Source organism: Podarcis raffonei, chromosome 9 (assembly GCF_027172205.1).
Source record: "Podarcis raffonei isolate rPodRaf1 chromosome 9, rPodRaf1.pri, whole genome shotgun sequence".
Taxonomy (NCBI): domain Eukaryota; kingdom Metazoa; phylum Chordata; class Lepidosauria; order Squamata; family Lacertidae; genus Podarcis; species Podarcis raffonei.
The window spans coordinates 65,516,653-65,533,887 of NC_070610.1; the positions used below are offsets into that span (position 1 = coordinate 65,516,653).

General features: G+C 41.8%; 1 protein-coding gene across 1 annotated transcript; it reads left to right on the forward strand.

Annotated features, from left to right (window-relative positions):
- The first annotated feature begins 1,404 nt into the window (after nucleotides 1-1,404).
- LOC128421398 (17-beta-hydroxysteroid dehydrogenase 13-like) lies at nucleotides 1,405-15,296 on the forward strand. The gene is made up of 6 exons (XM_053404140.1): nucleotides 1,405-1,530; nucleotides 7,259-7,390; nucleotides 8,590-8,696; nucleotides 9,849-9,986; nucleotides 13,078-13,188; nucleotides 15,203-15,296. The coding sequence occupies exons 1-6, from the start codon at nucleotides 1,495-1,497 to the stop codon at nucleotides 15,264-15,266; spliced, it is 588 nt and encodes a 195-aa protein (XP_053260115.1). The 5' UTR covers nucleotides 1,405-1,494; the 3' UTR covers nucleotides 15,267-15,296.
- The last annotated feature ends 1,939 nt before the right edge of the window (nucleotides 15,297-17,235 follow it).

The window sequence follows — 17,235 nt, forward strand, 5'->3', positions numbered from 1 at the left end:
TTCTCATAGTAAGGTAAAGGTAAAGGGACCCCTGACCATTAGGTCCAGTCATGGCTGACTCTGGAGTTGCGGTGCTCATCTCGCTCTATAGGCCGAGGGAGCCGGCGTACAGCTTCCGGGTCATGTGGCCAGCATGACTAAGCTGCTTCTGGCAAACCAGAGCAGCTCACGGAAACGCCGTTTACCTTCCCGCTGGAGCGGTACCTATTTATCTACTTGCACTTTGACACACTTTCGAACTGCTAGGTTGACAGGAGCAGGGACCGAGCAACGGGAGCTCACCCCGTTGTGGGGATTCGAACCGCCGACCTTCTGATCGGCAAGTCCTAGGCTCTGTGGTTTAATCCACTGCGCCATCCGCGTCCCTCGTAGTATTCTCGTAGTAGACCAGTATAAAGTAAGCAGCACATAAGCGGCACACAAAACACTACCAAACCATTCTACGTTCTAAATATTGATTTTTGTATTTATCCTCTCAGAAATTATATAATGAATGTTTAAAGGTTAATCGGGTTTTGGTTTATATCACCAGTGAATGTATGTAAATACCCAAAATCTTGAGGGAGACTTTCCTGAGAGAGAATTTACTGAAGAAGCCCGAGACTCTTCATGGGCGAAACAGGTGACAAACGCCGGCACCCTGTCTAACTCTTATGCGTAACATCACCGATACTTCGTTTGATCAAACTTAACTTTGTTGATATCTGCAGGAGCCTGGCTAAAGGAACTTTAAAGACTGAACCTTCCTTTTGGACACAATTTGAATGAGTTTTCTGATTGTGGCTTCTGTAGTAGATCTTGTACATTGTTCTCCCAATTTTTGGATTATTTATATAAGATTTAGAACGTAGAATGGTTTGGTAGTGTTGTCTATCCCTCGTTTATTAGCTGCATCCCTGGCAGTGCAATTAACACAGGGAAGAAGGAAACCCCTCTTTGTGTAACAGAAATAAATGCACATCCCACTGCTCATTCCTGCCTCAGTTTTGCTTCCCTTCCCTCTGTTGTATATTAAACTATGGTTCATTAAAATTTGGCACACGCAGCACGTCTTCCCTGTACAGGTCTTTTGTTTATGCCGTGAATATACCTGTGGGTTATAGATGTTTATAGATGTTTTCTCCCACTAGGAAGGTGTTGAGGAAACAGCTGAGGAATGCAGAAAGCTGGGTGCCATTGCACACGCTTTTGTCGTGGACTGCAGGAACAGGATGGAAATCTACAGTGTTGCAGATAAAGTAAGATTCCTATGAGATGTTTCCAAACTTTTTCCAAGCCTGTTGGGTCATTGTGGGATGACCATGCATGCTCCCCAACACTTGGCACAGGAGAAGATGTGTGCCTGTTGTGCATTAAGTGAGCACAGGACGTCCAGAGTAGTGTGTAGCACTCAGAGTCCTGGACTAGGAATATAGAGAGCTGGGTTCAATTTCCCCATTCAGCCAACCTGATCTACCTCACGGAGTTGTAAGAAGAAAATGAGGACGAGGAACCATGCTTGCCATTCCTGGCAACTCAGAGGATCAGCATGTTAGAAACATCCTAAATAAATGGGCCTGTGCTGGAAAAGCTGAGGTTCTTTCATAGGATATCCTCTTTCCCCCTGACCTCATCGAATGCACCTTTTGAATTATTTTATTTAGAATGATAAAATAAATTTAAATTTTCACAAGAGTCATATAAAACTTGATTGTAATAAAACCTTTAGTCTTTACCAAAATAATAATAATAAAACAAAGTTTTTAGAAGTTTTTTAAAGCTATTTAAAACATTTTTTAAAAACATCAACAATACAGTCTGCTAAAAACCAGATAAAAACATGTCAACGTTCTACAATGTCTCAATAGAATTCTCTAAACAAAAGAGTTCTTAGCAGGTTCTGAAAAGAGTGCAGTGAAGGCACCTGCCTGGTATCAATAGGGTGGGAGTCCCAAAGTGTGGGTGCTGCCACACGAAATGATAGATTTCTTACAAATGCAGAGTGGGTATTGTGTGGCACCTGTAACAGTACCAGTTCTGCAGATCGAAGAGGTTAAGCGGGCATATATGAGGTAAGATTATCTCACAGATAAGCTGGTCCCAAGCTGTTAAGGGCTTTATATACACTAACACCTTGAACTTGCTCTGCTAGCAAATCAGCAACAAGTGCAGGTCTCTGAGCAGAGGAATTATATGCTGATAGGGTCTCGCCCCTGTCAGCAATTGCACTGCAGCATTCTGCACAAACTGCAGCTTCCAGATCAAGTGCGAGGGAAGCCCCGCATAGAGTGCATTGCAGTAATCCAGTCTTGAAGTAACCAGTGCATGGACTACTGTGGCCAGGCTTTATATAATCATCATCATCATCTTTTTATACCCTGCCCATCTGGCTGGGTTTCCCCAGCCACTCTGGGTGGCTTCCAACAAAATATTAAAATACAATGGTCTGTTAAACATTACAGTGGTACCTCAGGTTAAGTACTTAATTCGTTCCGGAGATCTGTTCTTAACCTGAAACTGTTCTCAACCTGAAGCACCACTTTAGCTAATGGGGCCTCCTGCTGCCGCCGCGCCACCAGAGCACGATTTCTGTTCTTATCCTGAAGCAAAGTTCTTAACCTGAAGCACTATTTCTTGGTTAGCGGAGTGTGTAACCTGAAGCGTATGTAACCTGAAGCATATGTAACCCGAGGTACCACTGTAGAAGCTTTGCTAAACAGAGCTGCCTTCAGATGTCTTCTAAAAGTCTGGCAGTTCTCTTTCTCTTTGACATCTGGGGGGAGGGCGTTCCACAGGGCGGGTGCCACTACCGAGAAGGCCCTCTGCCTGGTTCCCTGTAACTTGGCTTCTTGCAGCGAGGGAACTGCCAGAAGGTCCTCGGAGCCGGACCTCAGTGTCCGGGCAGAGCGATGGGGGTGGACGCTCCTTCAGGTATACCAGACCGAGGCCGTTTAGGGCTTTAAAGGTCAGCACCAACAGTTTGGGAATGGCCGTACCTGTTGTACAAGTCTCAGGTCACAAAGAGCACTTCTAGCCACTGGGGCTACCCGGTACCAAAGCCAGACACAGAAGTACCCCTTGACTGCAAACCTGCTTCTTCAGGGAGAGTGCAGCAATCATTGTTGTCATACCAATTTCTCAGAAATGGGAATTGCGTGGCTATTCCCGCCCCCTCCCACAGAATGGAATAAATAAAGACACAGGACACCGAATTTAGGTTAATGGGCGAAAAATGGCCACAACTTTATTGATTACAGGTAAGAGCGGTATTGGCTTTAGGCATTGGCCCTATCAGACTAACCGGTATAACCGGGAAGGGTTAAGCACCAACAGGGGGAGCCCCCGAGATGCACATCTCTAGGCGCTCCCCGAGGGGTTACCGCTTGGGAGCGCGCTTTAGGCCCTAGCCTCCATAGGTTTCGGATGAGGCGACGCCCCCCGGAGTCCTTTAACGAACTACCCTTCAGCATTTGGGGGAGGTGATGGCGTTCCTCCCCCCATCTCATTTGCATAATAATACCCCTGCCGATGCCTAACCGCCCAAACCAAGGTGTTGTGACATTTTGCTACGAAGTAGGCGAAAAAACCAAGTGGCTTCCAAAATATAGCCAATTAGCCAAATGGAAAAACTCCTACCAGGCCCCTTGCGGCGACCAGCCGAAGCCCATAGCAAAGTCCAGCTGAGAACCTAAAGGGCGGGAGGGAGGGAAACCGCAGCTGCTGAAAGGAAAAGAAAGGGGCGAGTATGGGCTGCCCCGACCTTAAATGCCCCTTACAAGTCCCGCCCCCGCCGCCAGCCAATTGGCTGGCGCGGTGAATAATGAATACTAATGATCCCGGGATTCCCTTGGTCCCGCGGGGCTGCAGCCAGCCCCGCGAGGATGTGAATGGGGCGTGAACCCGCAACCCCCCACCCTCCGGATGTCGGGAGTGGCATTACTATACACCCACAGTGCTTCCAGCTTGCCAAGATTCAAGTTCAGCTTGTTTCTCCTTATTGCATCCAGGCACCAACCCAAGCATTGCATGGCTACTGGGTGTCACCAGCACACCGATCACACCTTGTTCCTTCTCACTTCCCACTGCTTCCTATGAATATTAAATAGTATTGAAGATCAGCCCCTTCATCTAGAATCAAGTTGTGGATGAGGATGGTCTTATCATGTGCCAATCTAGCACTGAACTCTGTGTTAAGTTTCATAATTTGTCCTTTTATTTCTTTATTTTTTAAAAATTAATCTTTATTAATTTAAATTACACACATATACAAAGAATTTACAATCTCAAACTACAAAAAGAAAATTAAAGAAAAAACAATTAAGAAAAAAGAAGAAAATACAGAAAAAAGAAAGAAGAAAAAGCAGATTTACGTGCATAAAAAAATCTTAATCTTCCTAATTAATACTTAAATAAACCAGACTTCTGAGAAAACAAGTCTTCCAATCATTCTCAATGTACTGTTTATACTATTGGGTTTTTTGCACAGTTTTATATTCTTTAATATTGTTCCTGTCTACCCCACAAACAGTATTTGTTGTGTTTACAAGTATCACTCAAGTTCTGCTAATATGGTGTGGTTGGTACAATATGATCTTATATAATCCTTCAATATTCTCCATTCTCCAAATATTTTCTGCTTCAATACTCCTCTAACTCTTCCCGTCAGTTTTGCTAGTTGTAAATATTCTAACATGAGTATCTGCCAATCTGTGGTTGTCGGTATTGTTTCGTTTTCCCACTTCCTCGCCACAAGAATTCTTGCTACTGTGGTGGCATACATGAACAGTGGTCTTATGTCTTTTTTCATTTCTAATGGTAAAATGCCTAAAAGAAAGATCTCTGGTTGTTGTTTTTTAAGTGAGTCTGAATAATTTCTTAAATTCATTATGGATATTATCCCAGAATTCCCTAATGATTGCACAAGTCCACCTCATGTGGTAGTATGACCCCACATCTATTTTACATCTCCAACAAATCAGTGGCCCTCCTTTATACATTTTCGCTAGTTTCAAGGGGGTATGATGCCATCTATATAACATCTTCATGATGGTCTCCCAAAGTTATAGCATGCTGTGAATTTAATATCTGCCTTCCACAATCTCTCCCATTGGTTCATATATATGTTGTATCCAAAATCATGTGCTCATTTCACCATAACTGACTTGACTTGTTCTTCTTTTGTTTCCCATTCCAAAAGATATTCATGAGATATTTTTTCCTTTAATAAAAATTACCGTATTTTTCGTTCTATAGGACGCACCCGACCATAGGACGCACCTTGTTTTAGAGGGGGAGAACAAGAAAAAAAAATCTCCCCCTCTCTGCTCAGCGCCCCTTCAGCGAAGCGGCAGGAGAAATGGAGCCCCTTCCATTTCTCCTCCCGCTTCGCTGAAGGGGCGCTGCGCAGCTCTCCCTCTCTGCTGAAGCCAGGAGAGTCTTGCTCTCCCGGCTTCAGCAAAAGGAACCCGAAGCCTTTGGAGTGCAGCGTGAGTTCCTGCTGCGCTCCAAAGGCTTCAGGCGGCTATCCCTGAAGCCTGGGGAGCGAGAGGGGCCCTGGCCCTGCGCACCGACCCCTCTCGCTCTCCAGGCTTCAGCAAAAGCAACGCGAAGCCTTGTTATAAATAACAAGGGTGACAGAGGGCATCCCTGTCTCGTCCCTTTTCTGATGGAGATGTTCTCTGTGAGGTTACCATTTATTAGAAGTCTAGCCATCTGCTGTTCATATATTGCCTCTATTCCTTTCTTAAACTGTATTCCAAAATTCATTATTTCCAGCTGTTTTTTCATGTAAAACCAAGAGACATTATCAAATCCTTTTTCAGCATCAAGTAGTAGTAAAGCTGCCTTTTTATCACTATTTGCTTCTGGATATTATAATATGTCTATGATGTTTCTTGTATTCCTGAGATTTGTCTGCCAGGGAGGATTCCAGCTTGAATTGGATGAATAACATCTTTAATGACCTCTCTGAGCCTATTTGCCAATGTGTTAGGAAAGATTTTGTAATCATAATTTAAAAGTGATATTGGCCTATACTTAGTCATTAACTCTGGGTCCCCGCCCTGTTTGGGTATGACGGTTATGTATGCTTCTTTCCACGAATCGAGTACTTTCCCTTGATTGCAGATGTTATTCATTATTTCAGTAAGTGGTGTAATTAATATTGCTTCCATTTTTTTATAATATTCCGCTGGGAGGCCGTCTGGGCCAGGTGTTTTGCCTGCTTTAACTTTCTGGGTAGCTTTCTTAATTTCTGCTTCTGCTATTGGGGCATCCAATATTTGAAGTTTCTCTTTCTTAATCTCTGGGATTTTCTGTTGGCATAGATAATCTTCAACTCCCCCCCCCCCCCATATCTACTTCTTTCTTATACAAATCTCCATAATATTTTACAATTTTTTGCATTATTATTTTAGGATCATCTATACATTTCTCATTTATTTTTATTCTATTTATTTGTTTTTCATTTCTCCTCTTTTTGAGTTGCCATGCCAGGTATTTACTTGGTTTGTTGGCAAACTCAAAATTATTTTGTTTACCCATTCTCAAATTCGATTCCATTTCTTGCTCTATTTTTGATTTGTATTCTGCCTGCAATAGTTTAATTTCTCTTTTAATTTTGTCATCGCTTGGTTGTTTATTTAATTCTTATTCTTTTTCCTTTATTTCCTCCAACAATCCTGTTTTTTTCTTTTTCACTTTCTTTTCTTAATAGCACATTTTGTTTTATAAAATATCCCCTGATGACCGCCTTGTTCACGTCCCATATTGTTCTTACATCACTAACTTGTTTGTTGTTCAATTCAAAATATTCTTTCAATATTTTTTTTTTGCACCCTCTACTATCTTTTCATCTTTCAATAGAAGTTCATTTAGTTTCCATCTCCGCATTCCTGTTGTCCAATCTGGTTTTATTCTCAACAAAACCGAGTTGTGGTCCAAAATTGTTTTTGGTAGAATTTGTACCTCTTCAATCCTTCCTAGCAGCTCTTTGGAAATCCAAATGGCATCTATCCTGGTTTGGAATAGTATGTATATTCTTTATTCTTTGCTTGTATCTCCATGAATCTACTAAATCTAAATTTTCACTCATTTTTAGAAAGGTGGGTGGTAATTTCCTTTGGTTTTTATTTCCTCCAGACCTATCTAATTGCGGGTCAATTACCCATTTAAATCCCTGATTAATATTATTTTGTCTTCCAGATATGCCATCAGCTTTATTTCTAAGTTCTTAAAGAAGGCTGTTTTTCTTTCATTAGTGCTTTTAAATTTGTTATAGGTGAAAAAAGAAATTGGAGATGTGAGCATCTTGATAAATAACGCTGCAGCAACAAAAGTAGCAGTACTGTGTTCAACCAAGGATGAGCTGATCCAGAACATGTTCGACATTAATGTTCTTGCTCATTTCTGGGTAATATTATTATTACTTACTGAATTTATATCTGCTCCCCTTCCCCCCACCAGTCTATCTCCATTTTTCAGCCTCTACCTTTCTGGCTTCCTTCTACCTGCTTCCTTTTTCTTGGTTTGGGACTCTCCTGGAAACTGAAGCCAACCATCACTTTATTCTCCAGCTGTGTATATGGCCAGCTCCCAACACTGTGGTATGATGGAGGCATGACGTCCTACTTTTTATGTTCATAATGCAATATAGAAGCATAAAACGATTAAAAATTAAGCAATAAAAAAGACAAGGTAAAAAGTAGGGCGTCATGTATCCATATGAAAACCATTACTTAACCCTTCCTTAACGTTAAAAACTACGCGAGTAAATCAGCCCTAGGTGTCTTTGGACCCTCAGCAAGCATGGTCAATGATGAGAGTTGTAGTCCAACAATGTCTAGAGAGCACTACAATGGCCACCCCTGGGATTAATCAGTTACATGAATCTATTAAAAATTTGTGCTGGACTGACTATACCCCCCTTCCTCTTTCATGGAAATGTTCAGCACCCATGGAAGCAGATAATAATTGGAGACTTGTGGGGGATGGGGGATCAGGATCTCTAAAATGTTCACAAAGTATAAAATCTTCATTGCTTAGTCTAAGTATCAGTCATACAACACTTTGATAAAAAGTGGGACACCACTCAAATGTGATTAAAACAAACTTAATAAACCTTAAGTTTCTGATTGTTTTCAGTCTGCCGTACGAGGTGATCAAGGATCCTCCCTTTTTTCCATTTCTTTAACCCAGAGATAGTAAACTCTTTGTCTTCAAAAATGTTGTTGGACTACAACTCCCATCATCCCTGATCATTGGCTATGCTGGATTGGCAAATGCTGCTATGGTCCCTTCAGCAAACAGCAGGTTACTTCCAGATTTTGGCGTTGTCCAGGATCCACCTGCTCACTCTCATGCCTTTCTTCTTAATCATAGTGCTTATATGAGGCCTGGGGAACATTTGGCCCTCTGGGTCACCAACTCCCATGGACTACATTCCCATCATCCCTAACCATATGATGTGAAGGCTAAGGCTGATGGGAACTGGAGTCCAACAACATCTGGAGGGCAAAAGCTCCCCCAGACAGATTTCTGACTGAACATTTTGGAACCATTAGCTTCTAACTTTTCATTTTCATTCTTTGTTTGTTTTAATTTGCTTTCAAGACAGTTAAAGCATTCCTGACACCAATGATTAAAAACAATCACGGACATATTGTCACGGTTGCTTCATTCGCTGGGCATTTAGGCGTTCCATACATGGTTTGCTACAGGTATGAATCACTGTGATTTTCTTTTATCAGGGTAGCAAGTTCAAGCTCAGTTCAAAAGGGGTCCGCAATTGTTGTACGTTTGGGATACACTAGTTTAGAGGGATGTTTAGCTAACATGGCGGATTCCTGATTCACATGGGAGAAGCACATGAGCAAAGTCCCAAGAAAGAGGGAATTTCAAACAAGAATTTGACCGCTTGAAAATGGAGTTCTTGGTCCAAACTTTGCAGGTCCTCCATGTTCCCAATCAGGGTCTTGGAGAATAACTTAGCTAATTAAAATAAAAATCAGATTGGTTTTCAAAAATAATAATTGTGTGCTGATTTGCAATAGGTCTTACTTTAAAAAAAGAAGGGATTACATTTGAAATAAATAAAGGGATGTGTGTGTGTTTATGTGCTTTTAAGGAGATGGGGGGGAACCATTTTGTATGCTGCACCATAATAAGCATAAATGAAAGAATATCACAGGGCGGCGACCTGTAAACGTTCTTTTCCACCATTCTCTTCTGTCCTACGCAATGCCCTTCCCTTCACTGTATGGGAAGCAGCAACCACCAATTGCTTCAGACATTATGCAAAGATGTAAGGTAGGATTCAGAGAAGGCGCCTCAGCAGCAAAAGCCCCTTGGAAGGACTTCCATTTTTACAACAGGGCTCCACCCTCTGTGCCATCAACTCAGAACACCCTGAAATTTGCTTGGAGGAAAAAACCCAGAACAGTGTATATAGGGAGCGAAGGGGGTAGGGAATTGTCCTGTCTAGCAAGCGGTAATGCTTGCCTTTACAAAATGGTTGCTTTAGCGCAATGCTGACTTCTTTGCACACCTATTTTACATGGGGTTTCCCTGACCCATATAAGACCCTGTTTCTAATTTGTTTGAATTTCATTGGTTTGAAGCTTATTCCATTGAACGTGGGGGTTTATTTGTTTTTATATGCTTTTATACTGCTGTTGTGATGGTTTTATGTTTTATGTTTGTTTTAATGATACTGTCAGTTTATTTATTTTGTCAAACACCACTTCAGATTTTTTTAATATATATTAAAAATTAAGTGGATTATAAATGCTTTAAAATAAATAACATGTGAAAACTAAGACATCTATTTCCCCATAAATCGTGTCTAACCTCACCTCATGCCCCTCCCTCAGTTCAAGCAAGTGGAGTGCTGTGGGATTTCATGAGAGTCTGAAAGAGGAGCTGAGCCTTTTGAAAATGGATGGGATTGAAACAACATGCATGTGCCCGGTTTTTATGAACACTGACTCTGTAAAACTCCTTAAGGCAAGGTAAGTGATAATAAGGGTAGGGAGTTTGTATCCACCTGCCCCATTGCATTAACTGTTTTTTGATGCATTTGTGTCTCCTTTTTCCAGTTTCTCTAAGTAATGAGAAGTTCTAAGGTTCTCTTTTGGAAGACAGAACATGGTGTGCAGTAGCATGCACCAACCTTGTGCTTATTTCAACTCACATCTGAAATGCGAAAGGGGAAAATTCGTGGTGGTGGTGGTGGTGATGAACGCAGCCTGTGTTACGAACAATAAGTGTTCTGTGAAGGGTAAGATAAAGGGACCCCTGACCATTAGGTCCAGTCGCGGACGACTCTGGGGTTGCGGCGCTCATCTCGCTTTATTGGCCGAGGGAGCCGGCGTACAGCTTCCAGATCATGTGGCCAGCATGACTAAGCCACTTCTGGCAAACCTGAGCAGCCCACGGAAATGCCGTTTACCTTCCCACCGGAGAGGGCACTCACCACAAAGTAATCTTGACTGAACAGCCTGTTCAGTTGTTTCTCCATTTCTTCCTTCTCAGCCTCAGTTTTCTGTAAGGAGTTCAAGGCCTCCTCGCTAAATTCTCTCTTTAGTGCAGCCGACAATTTTTCCCCTGGGTCTACCATGCCCTAAAATAAAAGGTTGTCACTTGTTACAACTTCCTTCAGAGCCTGGATGCTTTCCCTTTGAGGCTAATCCCACCTTTGTAGGGGAGGGTGATTATCATTATAAAAACCACATCAAGGGGTGAGGCAGGAATGGTATGAAATATGATAGCGGCACATGATAGTTTAAAAAATGAAAAACAATGGAGATATCTGATGACAGATCTCTTGACATGTCAGTTACGCCCTTAAGGTAAAGGTAAAGGGACCCCTGACCATTAGGTCCAGTAGTGACTGACTCTGGGGTTGCGGCACTCATCTCGCTTTCTTGGCCGAGGGAGCCGGCGTACAGCTTCCAGGTCACGCGGCCAGCATGACTAAGCCGCTTCTGGCGAACCAGAGCAGCGCACAGAAACGCCGTTTACCTTCCCGCCAGAGCGGTACCTATTTATCTACTTGCACTTTGGCGTGCTTTCGAACTGCCAGGTTGGCAGGAGCAGGGACTGAGCAACGGGAGCTCACCCCATCGTGGGGATTCAAACCGCCGACCTTCTGATCAGCAAGCCCAAGAGGCTCAGTGGTTTAACCCACAGTGCTTCTGCTAATGCAATTCTCACTGTCCGTACTGAGTTGGGGCTGGTGTAGCACCTATCCTGCAAAAGGAAGCTTTGTAGTGGCCAGTTCTGAGCCTGAATACTTTGTGCTAGAAAGCAGATTGCTCTTCTCAAAAACGGGGTGGGAGTGGGGAATATAATGTTAAAAGTGTTCAGGTTAAGAGTTGGCAGTCAGGTCCTGACTTTCCTGTAATATTGTCCATTGGGGGTGTTTAAACCTCACAATCTGAAATGCTAATGGAAAGTTTGGGGTTGTTGTTGTTGTTTAGTCGTTTAGTCGTGTCCGACTCTTCGTGACCCCATGGACCAGAGCACGCCAGGCAAACACCAGTTTGGGGTACTTGGCTCCAAACCTGAGTGCTAGAACCAGTGAAGGCGGTGAAGGTCCTGTGTGAGTGTCTGGAGGCGGTTGGAGGATGGATGGCGGCTGACAGATTGAGGTTGAATCCTGACAAGACAGAAGTACTCTTTTGGGGGGCAGGAGGCGGGCAGGTGTGGAGGACTCCCTGGTCCTGAATGGGGTAACTGTGCCCCTGAAGGACTAGGTGCGCATCCTGGGAGTCATTTTGGATATAGAGGTGCAGGTCAATTCTTTGTCCAGGGCAGCTGTCTACCAGCTTCATCTGGTACGCAGGTTGAGACCCTACCTGCCCACGGACTGTCTCACCAGAGTGGTGCATGCTCTAGTTATTTCTCGCTTGGACTACTGCAATGCGCTCTACATGGGACTACCTTTGAAGGTGACCTGGAAACTACAACTAATCCAGAATGCAGCAGCTAGACTGATGACTGGGAGCGGCCGGCGAGACCACATAACACTGGTCTTGAAAGACCTACATTCGCACCCAGTATGTTTCCGAGCACAATTCAAAGTGTTGGTGCTGACCTTTAAAGCCCTAAATGGCCTCGGTCCAGTATACATGAAGGTCTCCACCTGTGGGGAGAAACTGTGGGGTCTTTAAGATATATGGTTCATTTACACACATATAGAACCTGAGCTTTCAACGGAGGGGTTCACAGCATTAACATCCCGAAAGGGTCCTGTTTCTCCCATAGCCACAGCCTTGGAGTCAAACAGATATCAAACATCATGATTTGTTCTCCACCCCCATCGTTCTGCCCGGACACTGAGGTCCAACGCCGAGGGCCTTCTGGCGGTTCCCTTGCTGCGAGAAGCCAAGTTACAGGGAACCAGGCAGAGGGCCTTCTCGGTGGTGGCATCCGCCTTGTGGAACACCCTCCCACCAGATGTCAAAGAGAAAAACGACTACCAGACTTTTAGAAGACATCTGAAGGCAGCCCTGTTTAGGGAAGCTTTTAATGTTTAACAGACTATTGTATTTTGTTGGAGGCTACCCAGAGTGGCTTAGGAAACACAGCCAGATGGGCAGGGTATAAATATTATTATTATTATTATTATTATTATTAGTATTAGTATTATTATTACTTGCACATTCACCACCCCAGGCACCCGATCGGCTTGCTCCACCACTGCCCAGAACAGAAACATAATGGCATAAATGCTAAGCTGTGGTTCAGTGGTGGAGCTTCTGCTTTGCATGGAAACAAGCCTGCTGCAATCCCCAGCATCTCCAAATAGGATCAGGAGAGAATCCTATGTGAAATCCTGGGGAGCTGCTATCTGTATACACAATACTGAGCTTCACAGACCGCTGGTATCACAGTTTCCTTTGTTCCTATGCAAGGCTTGTTGAGTAGAGCAAGTCTCAAGTGGAAGCACCGTTGCTTCACAGGACTTGTGTAGGAATACACCACAACACTTGCTTGTGGCTCTGTATGGTAGTTACTGCCGGATTTGGTCTTTGAACAAAGCAGGCTATAAATTGGAACGAATAAGCAAACAAACATTTATTTTCCATATAACTTCAGGTGCCCTTTGGTAGAAGTGGAAGACTCAGCCAAAGCATTAATGGAAGGAATACTTACTAACCAGAAAATGATTTTCGTTCCACGGTGGGCCAAATTTCACCAACTTATGAAGTAAGTGTAATGTATATAAGGTGTTTTATTTGTCTGGCTGTAACCCAGGCTTTCTAATCGGCAATGCAAATTATTTATATTGCAAATGAATAACTGGAGAGTTAAGATGTTGACAAAGATGTAGGTGCTAAAATAGGAAAAGGTGGATCCATGTTACTACCTTTTATAATGCACCAGGATAATTTGGGATGATTACCTTGAGGAAATTTGACTTCTATCCCAGACAGGTGATTTCCATGACAAGCAGTCGGGCATGCCGCTATTCTGAGTGATTTAACAGATGTGTTTTCTTTTGGAGAGTCAGAAAACAGCAGCAATGTCCAATAGCCACTGAAAGCCTTATCCTCAATATTTAAAGTCTTCCAAGTTGGTGGCCTCTTGTGGAAGCAGATTCTATAGTTTTAACTGTGTACCGTGTGAAAAAAGTACTTGGGTTAAGAACTTAAATTGTTCTGGAGGTCCGTTCTTAACCTGAAACTGTTCTTAACCTGAAGCACCACTTTAGCTAATGGGGCCTCCCGCTGCAGCTGCCACGCCACCGCTGCAAAATTTCTGTTCTCATCCTGAAGCAAAGTTCTTAACCCGAGGTATTATTTCTGGGTTAGCGGAGTCTGTTACCTGAAGCGTCTGTAACCCGAGGTACCACTGTACTTCCTTCTGTCTGCTGTTGTTGCTGTTGTTTGTCTGACTATCCAAAAGACATTGTTGAGGCGTGTACGATCCCAGGAAACATTAGTTCCATTTTCTGAGGGATGTACAGTGTGTGTGCTGATTTGATTATCATTATTCCATGGATATTCCTATTCCGTTAGGACAAGTTGGGCACTGTCCATCAAGCTCAGTCTGCCCTCTGCTAGCCCCTGCCTGCCTACCTCCTTACAACCAGCCTAGGGGGTGGAACTGCCTATCAGCCTCCTGCTCCTCCTTTGCCTCAGTGTAGAACTTAGCAGAGAAGAGGATGGGCAAAACCATAACTAGCCGGATCTGCTCATCACTGCTGTTCACCTTCCCGCATTCCGTCCTACCGCCCACGAGGCATCAGCCTCCACTGTCATTATTCCACATTGGGTTATTATTCTTCCCATCAAAATGTCAAGGGTCCTAAAGAAAAGGGAAAGGAGAATGTCTCCTGTGGAAATATTATGATCACCTAATGTTATTGTTCAGTTAACGAGAAATTATTTTAGCTGAATTAGATCCAGTTCTTATCAAACGACTCCAGAGTAAATGATTTTGAGCTGGACCCAGACTAATCATGTTTCAATCCCATTTAAATTAGTGTGATTTATGGCTAACCTATCCCATTCATTCCAACGGCACTAAACCTCGAAGAACTTAGTCCGGACCCAACCCTTCATATGTTACTTTTGTTCTGTTTAATGCAGTGTGGGGACGACGACTCCAAAGTGAATGTGTAAATGATAAAATAAACCCCTAGCACATTTAGAGTAAGGGCTTATGCCGTAAATATTCTTAAACTGAACCCAGCTCCTTTGCTTTTACCTTACCCCTTTGCTTTTAAAATTCTTTAATAAATAACAGTAGTAACGATAATTTTAGTTCCACTTCCAGGTGGTTGCAGAAAAGCAAGCCCTCAGCAGTACCAACTGACCTTAGTATGAGAGAGTTTTATTTGGGGGCGGGGAAAGTATTTTTACTCAAAAAAGTGGTTTATAATGATATATCTATATTTAAATGGGGGGGGAAATGAGGTCAAGGTGTCTTTTTGTTTTGTAACAATCAAGTGGTAAAGAACTTTAAATAAATAAATAAATAAATAAATAAATAAATAAATAAATAAATAAATAAATAAATAGACAGACAGACAGACAGACAGACAGACAGACAGACAGACAGACAAATAAGCCATAAATGCCAGTGTTTCAAGTTCAGGCTGATTAGATTATAATTGCTGTGATCTTTCTTTGTAATTCTGAAATAGCTCTAACCATAAGAATCATATAGAAGTGTTTTCTGTACCATTGTAACCCCACCCCTACATTATGTCTTCTAGGTGTTTGCCAGAACGTGCTTACAATACCATCTTGAATGCCGTCATGTTGTTTCAAACTATTTAAATGATTAAACGATTGGTTAATTCCACAATATGATGGAAATAATGTTTGTGTGCATTTCTTCTGTTCCATGAACAAATATGCAAATTATTATACTTTTTTCACTTCACAGAAGCGAATGTAATTCCCCCCCACTATTTTCTCAGTGTTTAGCACTTTTATCATGTGCTAAAACAGGTATGCTCACAATCAGATCGCAGCTGTGGTCTCCTCCTGCTTAGCACCGTTATGCAGCTTATTTATTGCAAGTTATGAACCGGCAAGACCTGAAAAATAAAAGCAAGTTCTGGAATAATGGACATTTTAACTGCTGTAATTTCTCAAGGCCATGTTAAAGTCTTTGGAGTACCTGCTATGTGCTCTTCACAGCTATATCTTTCCCTTCACCCCAATAAACTCATTATATTAAGTTACTAAAGAACGGGTTCTTCAAAAATGCTTGTTGCATGATTATAACTATGACAACTTTCCCAGCAAAATAAAACCACCCAGAGCTTTAAATTTCAACTAGAGCAGCAGTAGATTGCAAAGATGGTTTCCTGAAACAGCTCAAATAACAACCTACCGGAAGAAGTAAAAAGGTATCTGGGAAAGCAGAAGAGTGTTCAGAAAAGCTCAAGGGCTTTTATTTCTCATAAGAGACATTTAATAGGCAATTAAACTATTGGGCTCAGATTCAGAGGTGGAGGAGAGATTCAATTCAGTTAACATTTAAAGTTGAACCTACCAGATCCACACTTTATTTTATTTTTTACCAAAATTTTTATTGGTTTTTACAATATTAACGACAAGCAAAAACACAAAACAAACAAAACATAACAAACATAAATCATAACCTTATTGAAAATAACAGTTATTAACTTTGTAAAACGACTTTCTCATTTCCCCTTAGTTGAATTTCATTGCATATCCTTATAACGGTTTTCCAAATCCCAATTTTGATACCCTTTAAATTAAACATTAACATCTTTAAATCTTCTCCTTCTTGTATTAAACATATTATTTTATCAGTTAACATAAATACAATCCTAAGCCCATTAAGTATCTGGAAGCTATTTCCAGTTAGTTTAGCTTAACAAATTTAGCTAAATAATCATTAAATTTATTCCATTCTTCGTGGTGTTCCTCCTCCTTCTGGTCGCGGACTCTTCCGGTTAGATCGGCTAGCTCCAAAAAATCCATCATCTTCATCTGCCATTCTTCTACTGTTGGTAATTCTTGAGTTTTCCACTTTTTAGCTAACAAAATACTAGCCGCAGTTGTGGCATACAAAAATAGTTTAACATCTTTCTTTCCAAACCTGTTATTCCAAGAAGAAAGGCCTCTGGTTTCTTTATAAATGTATATTTCAACATTTTTTTCAATTCATTGTAAATCTTTTCCCAGAAGTCTTTCACCTTGGGGCAGGTCCACCACATATGAAAGAATGTTCCTTCCTTTTCTTTACATTTCCAACATGTATTATCACAATTATGATACATCTTTGCTAATTTTACAGGAGTCAAATACCATCTATACATCATCTTCATAATACCAGATCCACACTTTAAGAAACAATATACAAACTGAAATGCATTCTTCAAAGTGCACACTTATCCGAACTCTCTAGCCAAGTAATGTGTATAAAAATGCATATACTAGTATAAACAGTTCATATAAATACATATATGAGTGAAAATGGCATAACATTGCTTTACAAAAATGTGTATATTAGGTAAAACTGCATACAAAGTGTATAATTTGCACAAAAATATGGACAATTTTCATTAGGCCATTTTTTAAAAATGCAAATTGATACAGAAATGTGGAGAACTGAATTTAGAATTCAAAAACTGAGAAATTAAGAAAACCCTGAATTTGACAGGCTTGCCCGTGAGCTCAGATTGCTTTACAGACTGTTGGAGCAAAACGTTGTTCATACAAACCAGGGTTTTTTTCAGAAAAGCAATTTATCTCTCCAAATATGGGGAAT